General features: G+C 41.8%; 2 protein-coding genes across 2 annotated transcripts in view; one reads left to right on the top strand and one right to left on the bottom strand.

Annotated features, from left to right (window-relative positions):
• Window positions 1–13,139, bottom strand: part of MED14 (mediator complex subunit 14) — an 83,128-nt gene extending 69,989 nt beyond the window's left edge. The window contains exons 1-3 of the mRNA XM_004376929.2: window positions 12,638–13,139; window positions 6,619–6,645; window positions 1,439–1,544 (exon numbers count right to left, since the gene is read on the bottom strand). Coding sequence (XP_004376986.1) covers window positions 1,439–1,544; window positions 6,619–6,645; window positions 12,638–12,846 — 342 coding nt within the window. The 5' untranslated portion in view covers window positions 12,847–13,139. The remainder of the gene's footprint in view (window positions 1–1,438; window positions 1,545–6,618; window positions 6,646–12,637) is intronic.
• Window positions 12,859–13,376, top strand: LOC105756302 (putative uncharacterized protein MED14OS; the record flags this gene model as incomplete). The annotated part of the gene is given in 2 exon segments (XM_023731843.1): window positions 12,859–13,047; window positions 13,050–13,376. Coding segments are annotated over 2 exon segments (516 nt in total), but the record flags the coding sequence as incomplete, so codon positions are not given.
• Between the last annotated feature and the right edge of the window lie 1,460 nt (window positions 13,377–14,836).

Raw genomic sequence — 14,836 nt, 5'->3', positions numbered from 1 at the left:
CTAGGGTTTCAGGATTGTTGATTCTCTGTTTGGCTTAGTTTTTCGGATCTTTGTTGTGGAGGGACGGCGTGGTGCTTCTGCCTAGACCACCATCTTGCCGGAGTCCTCTGATTTGTTTTTTTTAATGTATGTATGTGCATATTAAAAATATCTGTAAGTTTTTATGTAATGTTTCCAACCCCCAAAGACAAATAAAGATTGAGTTTATAAAGCTACTGATAATAAAAGGCAATAATAATGAAAACTTAAAAAAAAAAAAAAATGAGGTATCCGACTTACATCAGAACTAACTTACGATGGAGTCACTGGATAAGTCAGGGACTACCTGTAATTTAGTTGACCAAGGTAAAGTTGTTTTCTGCTTTAAGCTATGAAAACTGATAAAATTTTTAAACATGATTACTTAATTGCATGGGAAAACAAAAAAAACATTTAACTGGGCATCAATGCATCAATGTCAAGTTTACTCAGAGAATCTACCCACTTTCCTCCACTTCCCAAAAATACTTTACAGTGGCCAGAAGTTTTCTTGGCCTTGTAGAGCCGGGTCTGGAGAACTGAACTCAAATAAAGTAGATAAATTAAAGTCATTACTTCAAGACACTATTCATTCTATGATAATTATGCTACCCTTTCTAGTATGAAATACATTAGGAGTGAATGAAATAAAACAGAAGTAATTTTGCATTTCATTTTTTAACATACCATCTTCCCCCAAGTCACGAGCTCAATAAGCTAATACAAGATACCCTACTGATTTTTTCCTCCTCAATGCTTCTTCAACACAGCTAAAGCACCCCTTTTTTCACAGGGAAGGGGAGTAGATTTTAGCATCTTCGGTATACTTCGTGTCAGTCCTTTGAATTCAAAATATCTTGAGCTTGTTAAGGGCAGGGGCTTTGCCTTATTCAGGTCTCCATACTCCATACCTTATGCCCTGTGCTCAAGAAATGTTTGGAGAATGAGAGATGAATAAACAAATGAAAAGATAAATGTTGTTATCCGCTGTGTGACTTTGAGAAACCCATTTAACTTCTAGGAACCTCATCTTTTCTTCATTTGTAAAATAGGAAGATAGCTACTCTGCCAATTTCATAGGGTTGTCAAGAATCAATAGGCAAAATACAAGGGAGTAATCTGCAAACTCTAAGGAACCATTTTCTCCCTTTAGTTGGAGTCTCATATTTACCATTTGCCCCTTTAGTTCAAGTCACATATTAAAGTCTCCCAAAATAATGATGTCTCCAGACAGAGCTGCCATTCTTCTTTCTGACCAGGTGTCCATATATCAAAAATACTAAGTTTGCACAAAAATATATTATACATCATCATACAGAAATATGATTACTCACATAAGTAACGTTTCTCAAAACTATGTCTACAAGTTAACATTCTAAAATGTTACTTTCTACAAAATAAAAGCAAAAGATTAACTCACCGCACATTTTTCCACTTTGCCGGCATTATTAGCCCATTTTACTAAAGCTAATAATCGAACGAAGAGCTGGCGTGTTCGGCTAGCAAACTGCACTATTTCTATTTTCCTATAAAATAAAACAATTTTTAATGAACCAGAATATTAGAAAGAATATTTCACTATTTTATCTGAGTTCAAAAATGAATCAATCTTCGTTTACATCCACTACAACAAAATGAACCAATTATACTTATCTAAATTATTGTTTTCATACTTTTTGTATACAACCCGGATATGCTTTTTCACCTGAGAGTAATAAATCCAACAAAATGTTTTAGCAATGAGTCACATTTTTTTATTAATTTTATATTGTAATAAAAGTTGTTTGCTAAAATATTCCAAATTCATGGACATGTGGAAGTAGGATTTAACTGAGTGACAGATGGGGCCAAACTTAGGAGTTCAGAATTAGACATAACCTTTCTGGTAAAGAGAGGAAACTGAAGTAAATCTTTACCAAAACTTGAAATGGTATTCTTTCTACAAATGCAAGGGGCATTTCCCATCTTGCAAGAGTATGATTTAAAAAGTTGAAAAATCAAAGAATTTAACATGCAACTCTTTACCATACTAATTCTAAGGACAAATTTAGAGATGTTAATTTACCCAAGCAAAGTTTAAAAAAGTAAGTTAAGTACTAAAAATACAAACTGTTGTTGTTAGCTTCCGGTGAGTCGATCCCGACTCACGGCGACTCCACATGTGCAGAGTAGAACTGCTCCATAGGGTTTTCAAGGCTGTGATCTTTCAGAAGCAGATCACTAGGCTTGTCTTCAAGGATACTCTGGGTGGGTTCAAACCATCAACCTTTTGGCTGTAGTCAAGTGCTTAACCATTTGTGCCACCTGGGGACTCCAAAATTAAAAGCTAGAGTCCATATCTATATTTATGCTACATCCACTACAACGCTTTCTCTCTCAATACTCACAGATATTTTTATCATCTTCTCATAAAGCCTTAAAAGTGTTATTAAAAGCTACATTCTGCCAATTAATGTGTTAGCTAGACTTCTCCACTTCATGTCACCGACAAAACTGATAATTGTAGCTTTCATAGTTTATCTTAAGACACTGAAAAAAATATTCAACAGGCCAGGTCTGACAACAGGACCCAGCAAGACACGAATCTCCCGCCAAATGGACCCTGAGGTACAGCTGTTCAATGACCTACAGATCAACCCACCTCTCTGCATCTCCCAACAGCAACATCACGATGCACTGCACCAAAATAAAACTTTTTGCTGAAGTATAATCCTGACTGAAGACTAGCGTTCAGCTCCTATTGAGAGGATATGCAGCCCACAAAGGCTTCTTTAAAGATCAGCCAGCAACATGGCCAGTGGTACTATAAAGAGAAGAATCAAGGACATAGATCAAACTGTGACTATTTACCAGTATCTGTGAAGGATCTTAAGAGTAAGCAAGCAGAGCATCACGGGCAAGACTGAGACACAGCAGAAATGTTAAATGTACATGAAGATCTGGTAGCCACCTCAGTGCAATCGCTCTAACTCAGCAGCGACTTACACAAGATGCAAGGTCTCTGCTCCTCTCTGAGCAAACACATTTGTGACACTATTAACTTAGTTTCCCAAGGAGCTCCTCTACCAGAAAGGAGATGTCTCTCTTTGTAAACTACTGTAATGTGGTTTTCTGACACTAAACTGTCTCAAGTGATAGGCAGCATGAGTCAGTCTTCCAAAGGCGCTGGTTTCCCCTCCTACCTCAGAGTGGACAGAACAAATCCTGACTACCATTTCCTTCCTTTAAAACTGACCAACCCAACCATAACACAGGCATGCCCTATTTGTCCCTTCCACCTCTACTTTTTCAATCTATGCCTGATTCTATCAAAAAAGGTCAAATGGCAAGCAGCTAACACATACATGAGGAAATGCTCGAGATCACTAGCCATTAGAGAAATGCAAATCAAAACCACAATGAGATACCATCTCACCCTGACATTACTGGCACTAATCAAAAAACAGAAAACAAATGTTGGAGAGGTTTCAGGGAGACTAAAACTCTTATGCACTGCTGGTCAGAACACAAAATGGTACAACCATTTTGGAAAATGATATGGCGCTTCCTTAAAAAGCCAGACATAGAAATACCTATGATCCAGCAATCCCACTCCTAGGAATATATCCTAGAGAAGTAAGAGCCGTCACACGAATAAACATACACACACCCGGGTTCATTGCAGCATTGTTCACAACAGCAAAACGATAGAAACAACCTAGGTGTCCATCAACAGATGAATGGATAAACTATGGTACATACACACAATGGAATACTACACAATGATAAAAAACAATGAGGAATCTGCAAAGCATCTCACAACAGGGATGAATCTGGAGGGCATTATGCTGAGTGAAATAAGTCAATCACAAAAGGATACATATTGTATGAGACCACTACTATAAAAACTCATGGGGAAAAAAAAAAACTCATGAAAAGGTTTACACACAGAAAGAAACAATCTTTGATGATTATGAGGGAGGGGAGGGGTGGGAAAGAAAATCACTAAATAGACAATAGATAAGTAGTAACTTTGGTGAAGGATAAAGCCAGCACAACTTGTACAAGGCAAGGTCATGGAAGCTCCACAGACACATCCGAACTCCCTGAGGGACCAAATTACTGGGCTGAGGACTGTGGGGACCATGGTCTCGGGGAACATCTAGCTCAACTGGCATAACATAGAAAATGTTCTACATCCTACTTTGGTGAGTAGCATCTGGGGTCTTAAAAGCTTGTGAGCAGCCATCTAAGATATTACATTGGTCTCACCCCATCTGCAGCAAGAGAGAATGAAGAAAACCAAAGACAACAGGCAAAGATTAGTCCAAAGGGCTAATGGACCACAACTACCACAGCCTCCACCAGACTGAGTCCAGCACAACTAGATGGTGCCCGGCCTCTGGGGTCTTAAAAGCTTGCAAGCAGCCATCCAAGATGCATCAAGTGATCCCAACCACCTGGAGTAAAGGAGGATGAAGAACACCAAAGACACAAGGAAAGTATTAGCCCAAGAGACAGAAAGGGCCACATAAACCAGAGACTTCATCAGCCTGAGACCAGAAGAACTAGATAGTGCCCGGCTACCACCAATGACCGCCCTGACAGGGAACACAACAGAGAGTCCCAGATGGAGCAGGAGAAAGGTGGGGTGCAGAACTCAAATTCTAGTCAGAAGACCACACTTAATGGTCTGAGACTGGAGGAACCCCAGAAAGCATGGCTCCCGGATTCTCTATCAGCCCAGAACTAAAACAATTTCCGAGGCCAACTCTTCAGACAGGGATTGGACTGGACTGTGGGACATAAAGCAATACTCGTGAGGAGTGTGCCTCTTAGCTCAAGTAGATACAACAGACTAAATGGGCAGCTTCTGTCCAGAGGTGAGATGGGAAGGCAGAGAGGGTTAGGAGCTGGCTGAATGGATATGGGGTATCAGGGGTGGAAAGGAAGAGTGTGCTGTCACAGTATGGGGAGAGCAATTAGGGTCACATAACAATGTATGTATAAATTTCTGTATGGGAGACTAACCTGAAATGTAAACTTCATTTAAACTATGACAATAAAAAAAAAAAAAAAATAGATGGTGCCCGGCTACCACCACTAACTGCTCTGAGAGAGATCACAATACAGGGTCCTGGACAGAGCTGGAGATAAATGTAGAACAAAATTCTAACTCACAAAAAAAGACCAAACTTACTGGTCTGACAGAAACTGGAGAAACCCCAAGAATATGGCCCCCGGACACCTTTATAGCTCAGTAATGAAGTCACTCTCAAGATTCACCCTTCAGCCAAAGATTAGACAGGCCCATAAAACAAAACGAGACTAAGTGGGCACACCAGCCCAGCGGCAAGGACAAGAAGGCAGAAGGGAACAGGAAAGCTGGTAATGGGGAACCCAAGGTTGAGAAGCAGAGAATGTTGACATGTCATTGGGTTGGCAACCAACATCACAAAACAATATGTGTATTAATCGTTTAGTGAGGAAGCTAGCTTGTTCTGTAAACCTTCATCTAAAGTACAATCTAAAAAAAGGTCAAACTGAGGTGGGGTGGTGGTGGTAAGGAGCACCAGTGGTGCAGCGGTTAAGCACTTGGCTGCTAACCGAAAGGTCAGCGGTTCAAACCCACCAGCTACTCCACGGAAGAAAGATGTGGCAGTCTGCTTCCGCAAAGACTACAGCCTTAGAAATCCTATGGGCAGGTCTACTCGTCCTATAGGGTCACTATGAGTTGGAACTGACACGACAGCAACGGGTTTTTTTTTTAGGGTGGTGGTGGAGTGTAGCCACTAATAAATACTTAAAAAGCTCCCTAGTGACTTGATGTGAAAAACAAAAACCAGCCAAGAAGCATTAAGTAGTGCCAAAGATATAGTCAAGTAGCCTATCCTATAGTCACAATTGAAATCCCTATCACATGATTTCCTTGAAACCTTCATTTATCTTGCTCCTTTGGTCTATGGAAACATACTATTGTTATGTGCCGTCGAGTTGATTCCAATCCTATAGGACAGAGTAGAACTGCCCCATAGGGGGAGTCTCCTAGGCTGGAATCTTTTTGGGAGCAGATCACCAGATCTTTTCTTCCACAGAGTGGCTGGTAGGTTCGAACCACCGACCTTCCAGCTAGCAGCTAAGCGCTTAACCGTTCTGCCACCAGGGCTCCTCATGGAAACATACTAGTGTTTAGTTATGTCTTAAGCCCCAAATTCCAACGGAACCAAAATCCTCTCAACTATAAAGCAGCAACAGTAGCAGGCAAAGGTCAATTTTCTCAAGATACCTAATAGCATCACTGTAGCAAATGGTAAATTAGCAGCCAACTTTCTAAAGCCAGCCTGCTCCTCAGCTCTTCCATCAGGGACAGTATTTTCTACATCTTTTCCCCTCCCCCTGAACTTCACATAATCCGTCACACAATAAAGGTGTGCAGAATAGAAGGTACAGAGCTGGTCTCACACCAAATATTTCCAAGGATGAAGAAATTACATTTCCCAGGGCTTCCTAAACACATGATGTGAAAAATCATGAATCCACATGTCTGCAACACACACACACACACACACACACACACACACACAATCAATAGAGAGAGAGATTTCAGGTTTTTTCACTCACCTTTCCACATCAGATTTCCGTGGCAGTCTAAGAGAAAAAAAAAGGAAATTGATCAAATATATGCATACCTTCATCAAAATGTGCTAACAGTCTTTACTTTGACTCTATTATTTTAGTGTTTCGGAAAAACTGGGTTAACAGCTATTACAGGCTCGGTGGCTACCTACTTTTTTATTTTTATGTTTCCAGCAATATGAAAATTTTCCTGCAAGGGAAAAACCAACAAAGGAACATTTCTCTCCATTCAGAATACTTCAAAAGGACTTGCATGAACCTCAAACAACTAAAAAGCCGGAGTCTTACATTAGCACACCATAGAGCGAAAGAAAATATTCTTTTAAGACCAAAATGGTCTCAGACGCAGAAGTACAATTCAGTTGCCCGTCTCCCTGTATCTAATGGAACCCTGGTTCCAAGCAATAATCCTTCAATTAAGTGGAAACTAAGCGAACAAAAGGGCCAGTGTCAATCAAGGGATTTACAGTTATCGTGATGTTGCATAGTAGTTAGATGTAAATGATTTGTATTACTTTTAAAAAGCTCCACTAAGGTTCTGATTTCTGTTCTTTTCACTACTTCTCCAGTACTGATTGCCAGCAATCAATGTCACTGTTTTCCCTGACAAATTATACCATTTAACACTCTCTGATGCTTAGAAAGTTCCTGTTAACCTCTATCCTGTGGCCCAAGATTCAATGGTCTGAACATCTCTCATGCCTCTCCCACACCTAATCCATTTTTGAAGAATATTCACGTAACTACTTAGACCCCCTCCTCCCACCCACATGCCACAGGAATAGAAAAACTGAAACCACTTCCAGAGGTGGTACCAGGAGGAGAAACTACTAAAATGGGCTCTGGCTTACAGTTATCTGTAAGTCTTAGGGAAGACAGGAGAAGAAGCTGAAGCTACGATTAGAGTAATAAAGGAAACTAGGTAGGGTCTGGAAGGACCAGCAGATCAGATGAATAGAGCAGAAATTAAGGCCATATTATAAGACTGCAAATAAAAGCAGCCACTGGCAAGTTCCTCTGCATGCAAAAGCCCCTGAGAACACTCCTTCAAAAGCCACAGCCCTTGTCCTCAAGGGAGGGAGAGGATGACAACAAGAGGTGCGCACGTGTGCAAATTCAAACAAACAAGAAGAACAGAGCTTTTGGGAACAGGAATCATAGTTCCAGCTCTTCCCACGTGCCCTAAAAAAACAAAAAAACCCACTGCTGTTGAGTCGATTCTGATTCATAGTGACCCTAGAGGACAGAGTAGAACTGCCCCCACAGAGTTTCCAAGGCTGTAACCTTTACGGAAGCAGACTGCCACATCTTTCTCCCACAGAGTGGCTGGTGGGTTCGAACCACTGACTGTGCCACCAGGGCTCCTCCCCACTTGCCCTAGGAACCCAAAAAGATCATCTCATGTCAGAGGTAGTATCATTTTAGGGACAAAGGCTTTCCTGCCTGCCTCCCCTTTCCCCCACCTTCTCCTAATCTATTTGAAATTCTTTTATGGGTAACATATCTTAAATTCCACCATTTGCAGTAAAATCCCTAAAGTCCAAATGTTTGGAAGAAGGCACTGAAACTTATTTACACCAAAGTGTGATAAAACAAGTTTATATGACTGAGATCCTGGCATTTTCTGATTCTAATTAAAAGAGGTTTAAAAAAAGGGAATGTAAAATGGTACAGCCACCATGGAAAACGGTTTGGTGGTTCCTCAAAAAGTTGAATATAGAACTGCCATACGACCCAGCAATCCCAATCCTAGGTATATACCCAGAAGTGGTGAAAGCATTTTCCACAATAGCCAAAAGGCGAAAACAACGTAAACGTCCATCAACCAATGAATAATAAAATGTGGTATACACATACAATGGAATATTACTCAGCCATAAAAAGAAATGAAGTCCCGATGCATGCTACAACCTGCACGAACCTTGAAAACATTATGCTGAGTGAAATAAATCGGTCGCAAAAGGGCAAATGTTGTATGATCTCACTTAAATGAAATCAGCAAATACATATTTTTTAAAAACCAAACCCAAACCCACTGCTGTCGAGTCAATTTCGACTCACAGCGACCCTACAAGACAGAGTAGAACTGCCCCATAGGGTTTCCAAGGCTGTAAATCTTTACCGGAGCAGACTGCCACATCTCCCACGGAGCAGCTGGTGGGTTCAAACTGTCAACCTTTCAGTTAGTAGCCAAGTGCTTTAACCACTGTGCTACCAGGGCTCCTTAGCAAATATATAGAAAATTATTAGTGGTTACCAGAGGTGGGAAGGAGAGGGAAAGGGGGAGTTTTTGCTTAGGGGGCATTGAGTTTATGTTAATGGTGGTAGAATAATTTAGGAAAAAATAACGAGAATGGCTGCACAACTAGAAGAATGTTAATCAATGTCACTGAATTACACATGTAGAAATTGTTTAACTGGCGTATGTTTTGTTATGTACATTTTTACCACAATTAAAAACAATTTCTGAACAAATGTCCTCTGAAAACTTAAAAAAAAAGTTAAAGAGTAGAATCGGAGTCTCTCAAAAGTTAAGGTAGAGTTTAAACTCTAGGATGAAAGTATGTATGTTAGAAGAAAGGGGGAACGAACAAAGAGGGAAAAAACAGAAATAGGTCCAAAAACAAAGTACCTAAATTGTCAAGGTTGTCCTTTTTACATTCAATAGTTCACAGACAAGCATAAAATGTGGCAGAAATAAGTACCCTTGTCCCTTAAGACTTATAAAGTGTACCTAGAACACTGGTTATACATCAGTACATTAATCCTGACAATTTCTACCTGACACAAGGAAAAATATACTACTTAGGAACTTCTAAGGTAAATTCCTAAACTAATTTTTGTTACTAGAAACCAAAAAAGAAGGAAAATTATTTTACATACCTAAGTATCAAGAAAAACAGTGAATTTTCCCACTAAATTCACCATGGTCTACAACGATAATCCTAAAAATTAATTCATTAAGTCAATATTTAGTTAAAAAACAAAAAAACAGTTGCCATGGAGTCGATTCTGATTCATGATGACCCCATGTGTGTCAGAGTAGAACTGCACTCCATAGGGTTTTCATGGCTGTGATCTTTCAGAAGCAGATTGTCTTTCTTCTGAGGCATCTCTGGGTGGGTTCGAATTACCAGCCTCTCTGGTAGTAGCCCAGTGCCTAATCATTTGTGCTACCCAGACCAGACCAGACCTGCTGCCATCAAGAGTCAATTTCAGACTCATAGCAACCCTATAAGAAAAAGCAGAACTATCCCATAGGATTTCCAAGGAGCAGCTGGTGAATTCGAACTGCCGACCTTTTGGTTAGCAGCTGAGCTTTTAAACACTGCGCCACCAGGGCCCCATGCTATCCAGGGACTCCTAAATAGTTAAGCCCTGACTATATGCCAGGAATTGTTCTAGGCCGTGGGGAAAGTAGTCAACAAATAAAAATCACTGTCCTCATGGAGTTTACATTCCAGTGGGGGAAAAAAAGACACTAAACTAATAATGGCAAGTGGTGATAAGTGCTGTAAAGAAAATTAAAGCAGCAGTGTGTGAAAAGGATTACGTGAAGGATCAGAGTACTATTTTATTAAGGGTGGTCAGAGAGTCTTTCTGATAAGTGATATCTGAACAAAGACCTAAAGCTAACGAGAAAGCAAACCACACAGATTTCTTGGGGGGAGGAGCAAAGGCCCTAAGGCAGGAGTATGCTTGGCACCATCAAGAACATCAAGAAGGGCAGTGTGGCTGGAATTAGACTAAGCAAGGGGGAGAGTGTTAGAAATTGAAGCGGAAGAGGTAAGGGAGAGAAGGCACAGATCATCTAGGGCCTTAAACATAAGGTGACCACATGTCCAGGTTTGTCCAAGATAGTCCCAGTTTATACCTGCTGCTCCGACATTATTATCAGCACTGCCTTTCACACTCAAAAGTGTCCTGGTTTGGACGATAAATTATATGGTCACCTATTTTAGGTGATTATAAAAACTTTTTCATCTAAGCGAGATGGGAAACCACTGGCAGGTTCTGAATAGAGAAGTTTTAAAAGGATCACGCTATTTTACAGAGAAGAAACTGTAGAGGGGCAAGAGTAGCAGTAGAGATACCAGCTGGGAGACTACTGCAGTAACACGGGTGAAAGATTAAGCGGTTCAGATCAGATTGGTAATGGTGGAAGTGATATGATTCTGAATATATTCTGAAATCAGAGCTAACAGGACTTGCTCATGGACTAGATGTGGGATGTCAAAAAAGAGGAACCAGGAATCACTCCAAAATTTCTGGCCCAAGCAACAAGACTAGAGATATTATTTAGTGAGAAAGGAAGATGGGAAAGAAGGTTTGGAGGGGTTGAGGGGAATCAGGAGTTTGGCTCTGGACTTGGTACACTGAAATGTCCCTTAAATATTGATATGTAAGCATCTAGATATAGAGCCTGGAGTTCAGTGGGGAAGTCTGTGCTGGAGATATAAACATGGGAATGGTCATATAAAAGATGTAGGACTATAAACGTTTATTCTAAGGGAATAAAACATGTTTCTTCATAAACCAAGTTCTAAAATAGCAAAAAGGTAATACTTAGGAACACAACACAAGAAATTTCTACAAATTCCCTATGAAAAAACAAATTACACAATCACTGATAGCAGTTCTCAACATTTTTTCCACAGCTATACACAGCACAGATGAGCTTCACATACGTAATAGTTTCTCATGGATACTCTTGGATTTTTTACAATTATCATGAAATTCAACAATAAATGGTGCAGAGTATATTATGTGACTATGTTACTAATCATGGTAGCTACTTAAGTTTCTCTTTAGACAGGGGTTTGTTGTTGTGGAGACCCGCTGTGTGCAGAGTAGAACTGCTCCACAGCGTTTTCAAGGCCGTGACCTTTCAGAAGCAGATTGCCAGGCTTGCTTCCGAGGCACCTCTGGGTGGGTTCGAACTGCCAATCTTTTGGCTAGTAGTCGAGCACTTAACCATATGCACCACCCAGGGACTTCTTAGACAAGGGTAGGCTTCTTTAACTCCACCTCTTCCTGTCCCATTCAATAAAACATATCAAAATTGATAAGAGTGATGCTCTACAGGAATAAATGGAAACTATTCTAATCCTTTAGTCATCTGCAAATAAACATTTTAACAGTCTCTAGTAACAAACTACTTGCTTTCACAGCCTAGTATGTACATACTAATGCATTTCAATTGAAAACACTGATCAGAAGTCTAGCAATAGCTAAAAGATAAAAACTAACTTAGGTAACAACTCTGACATAGTTTTTCTGAACCTGTTAGTTAATGTAAAACAAAAAGTAACATATATGCCCCCAAATCTGAAAGGGTCTTTAAAAAATATTACAGTGCATTCCGACCCTATTCCGCAGTAATATCCTAATCATTCCCAAAGCATTTCATGGGTAAAACGGTGATTTATAAACTCCCTTCATACTTTAAGAAATAATAGCAACGGGTCGGTTACAAAAAAAATCTTTTACTCACACTATATGCATGAAAACGTCAAACACTCTCAAACGTTCCAGAAAAAGTATTTGGAATCAACATTTTGGATTATTTTATACACAATATATCTCCTGCATTCAAACTTAGTCACAAACATTTACAACCTATATTTAAAATGTATTGTCAAGAGGCTGTAAAACAGATTTCCCATCTTTGGGATTTTTTTTTTAAAGCTCGAAAAGCATGTATTCCTAAACCACGAACTATAATCTTGGTTTGGGGCTAAAAGGCTTCCAGGGAAGAAATATTGGCAACGCGAGCAAAAGTCCCAAAGACAATCTTCAGTGAAAGTCTAATACGCATAATTAACAAGTCTCAGTTGCTTGATCGCCAGAAAGACCCCCAAATGCAAAACTCCACCTCCGCTGAACCGCCTGAGTTCAGAAATTCTAGACTAAGCAGCCCGGCGGGGAAAACTGTAGCCTCTCTCGGAAGTTGGGCGGGAAGGGAGGGGGGCTGGGGAGCAGGCATGGGTTTCGCGGCACTTACAGGTCGGTCAACACCATGAGCTCCGAGTAGGCCCGGTGGAGCAAAAATTCGATGAGGCTGCTGAGCCGGTAGCCAGGGCTGGCCGCGGCCGCAGCAGCCGCCGCCACGGCGGCTCCCGGGGGAGGAGGCGCGGGGGCTGACGCGGGGCCGCCGCTGCCCCCGCCTCCGGGCGGCACCAGCTGGTGGTTCTCCAGCTGCACCGGGGCCATGGCGGCGCAGGGTCGGGACTGGTGCAGCGGCACAAGACACGGCTCGCGAGCGTTCGGTCACCGCGCCGAAGGGGGCGCGGGCAGAGTCGTCGCCGCCTACCGCCGGACCGCCTCTGAACAGGAAGCTGTGCGCGGGCCGCGGAGGCCCGCCCCCATGAAGCGACTAGCCCGCAGGCCCCAGGGACGGGAGCGGGGTGGGGGAGGGAAGCGGGGGGCCGCCGCTGACGAAAAGCTGCGCCTCCGCAACCGATCACAGGCCGCTTCGCCAGGCAGCCGCAGCGTCCATGTTGACTGCCCCCAGCGGAAGTCGTTTGGCAGAGCGGAAGAAGAACCTGCAGGGGGACTTCCGACATCAACCTGTGCCTGTTCTCCCCGCTCTCCGGCGCTGGGGTGCTTGGGGGCGCGTGGGAGCGGGGCGGGGCCTGGCGCCTGGGCGGGAAGGACGGAAGCGGGGGCCGCGCGTCGCCGGAAGCTGGTGTGGGGGTGGAGTCGGCTTCGTCACCGTGACGTCCGTAGTTTCCCGGCCTTGACACTCGCAGATCCGTCGGCTTTTAAAGGCGGCAATTTGCACAGAGCGACCCCTCCCCTAGTGGGACACCTTACACGGCCGAGGGGGTCTTCCCTAGATGTTCGAAAGTTGTTCTGGCAGCGCGCTTGTGAAATCTCAGGGCTTTGCACCCGTCCTTATTTTTCTAACCGTGGGAAAAAGTGTGAGAAAATATGATTTGGGGTAAGAGTAGGGCAAAATAACTTCAATAGAGTTGGCTATATGCATACCACGTCACCGTTCTCCAGATTCTGTCATTTCTACCACAAAACAAAAACCCAAACCCGTTGCCAGACCGTAGACCTTTAAGTTAGCAGCCAAGTACTTAACCATTGTGCGACTCAGGGCTCCTACCAGAGAAACAGCCCTTAAATCCTCTGGCTTTCTTGTCCCTGCTCTGGAAGTAGCCGCCCTGCTCTCCAAGAGCCTTCAGTGAATCCATGTCTACCGCCCCCATCCATGTTTAATATCTTGCACCTGCTTTAAAACAGTAATTTTTTTTTTCCCGCCCCGCAAACATTGATTTGGCCATCACCTGATTCTATCACACCTCAGATAGTTTCAGAACTATAAGCATATTTCCTCAGCTCTTAAATTGACCTAAAATCTTTAGATCTTTTATGAAGTCAGTCTGATTTACAGATAGATTGCAAAACATGGAGAAAAAAAATTTCCTTTTAAGCCCTCTGGATGGAGAAATGAAATCGAGATACATTTGGTTTCATTTTGAAATATACAGTTACCCCTCAGACACAAAGGATGAGGAAGCAAAAGTAATTTTTAGTTTCCTCTTGTAAGATATTGCAATCAATTCCTTCAAAATAGAGAGCAAGAATACTACCTACATTCAACAGTTACTGCATTGCAATTCAAAGAAGGAACTCACAATACTGTGGGTATGATCTGACCAACCTAGAAAAAAAATGAGGACACTTTAAAGGCTTTGCATTTAGAATAAATCCCAAATTTCTTACTGTGGCCTCTAAGCCATTAACAGAGTGACCCTTGCCTGCTTCTCCACTCCCACCTCCTGCCACTCTTTCCTTCACTCGCTACCCTGTAACCTCACTGGGTCTGGTACATGCCATTCCCCACACCTTCAGGCTTGTTCCCGGTTCCAAATACCTAAAAACACTTGTTCCCTGACTCTTCACATGGCGTGTGGCTTGTTTTTCATCTTTTAGTATCAGCTTAAATTAGAAACTCCTCAAAGAGGCCTTCTCTGCTGGTATTATGTTAGGCATATACAAGGAAGTTCATTGCAACATTGTTTGTAAAAGCAAAAAAAAAACTTTCTCTCAGTAGCATGGATAAGCAAATTACTCTATTTCTATATAACAGTTGAATGAATTAGAGCTATATGTAGCAACATAAATAAATCTTGAAAACAATATTGAATGAAAAAAGCAATCTTTGGATACCATTTCTGTCCATTTTAAAAAC

The sequence above is a fragment of the Trichechus manatus genome, unplaced genomic scaffold (genome assembly GCF_000243295.1).
Source record: "Trichechus manatus latirostris isolate Lorelei unplaced genomic scaffold, TriManLat1.0 scaffold00046, whole genome shotgun sequence".
Lineage (NCBI taxonomy): Eukaryota > Metazoa > Chordata > Mammalia > Sirenia > Trichechidae > Trichechus > Trichechus manatus.
Note: the sequence above shows the minus strand (reverse complement) of the source record. Positions and strands in the feature narration are given on the sequence as shown.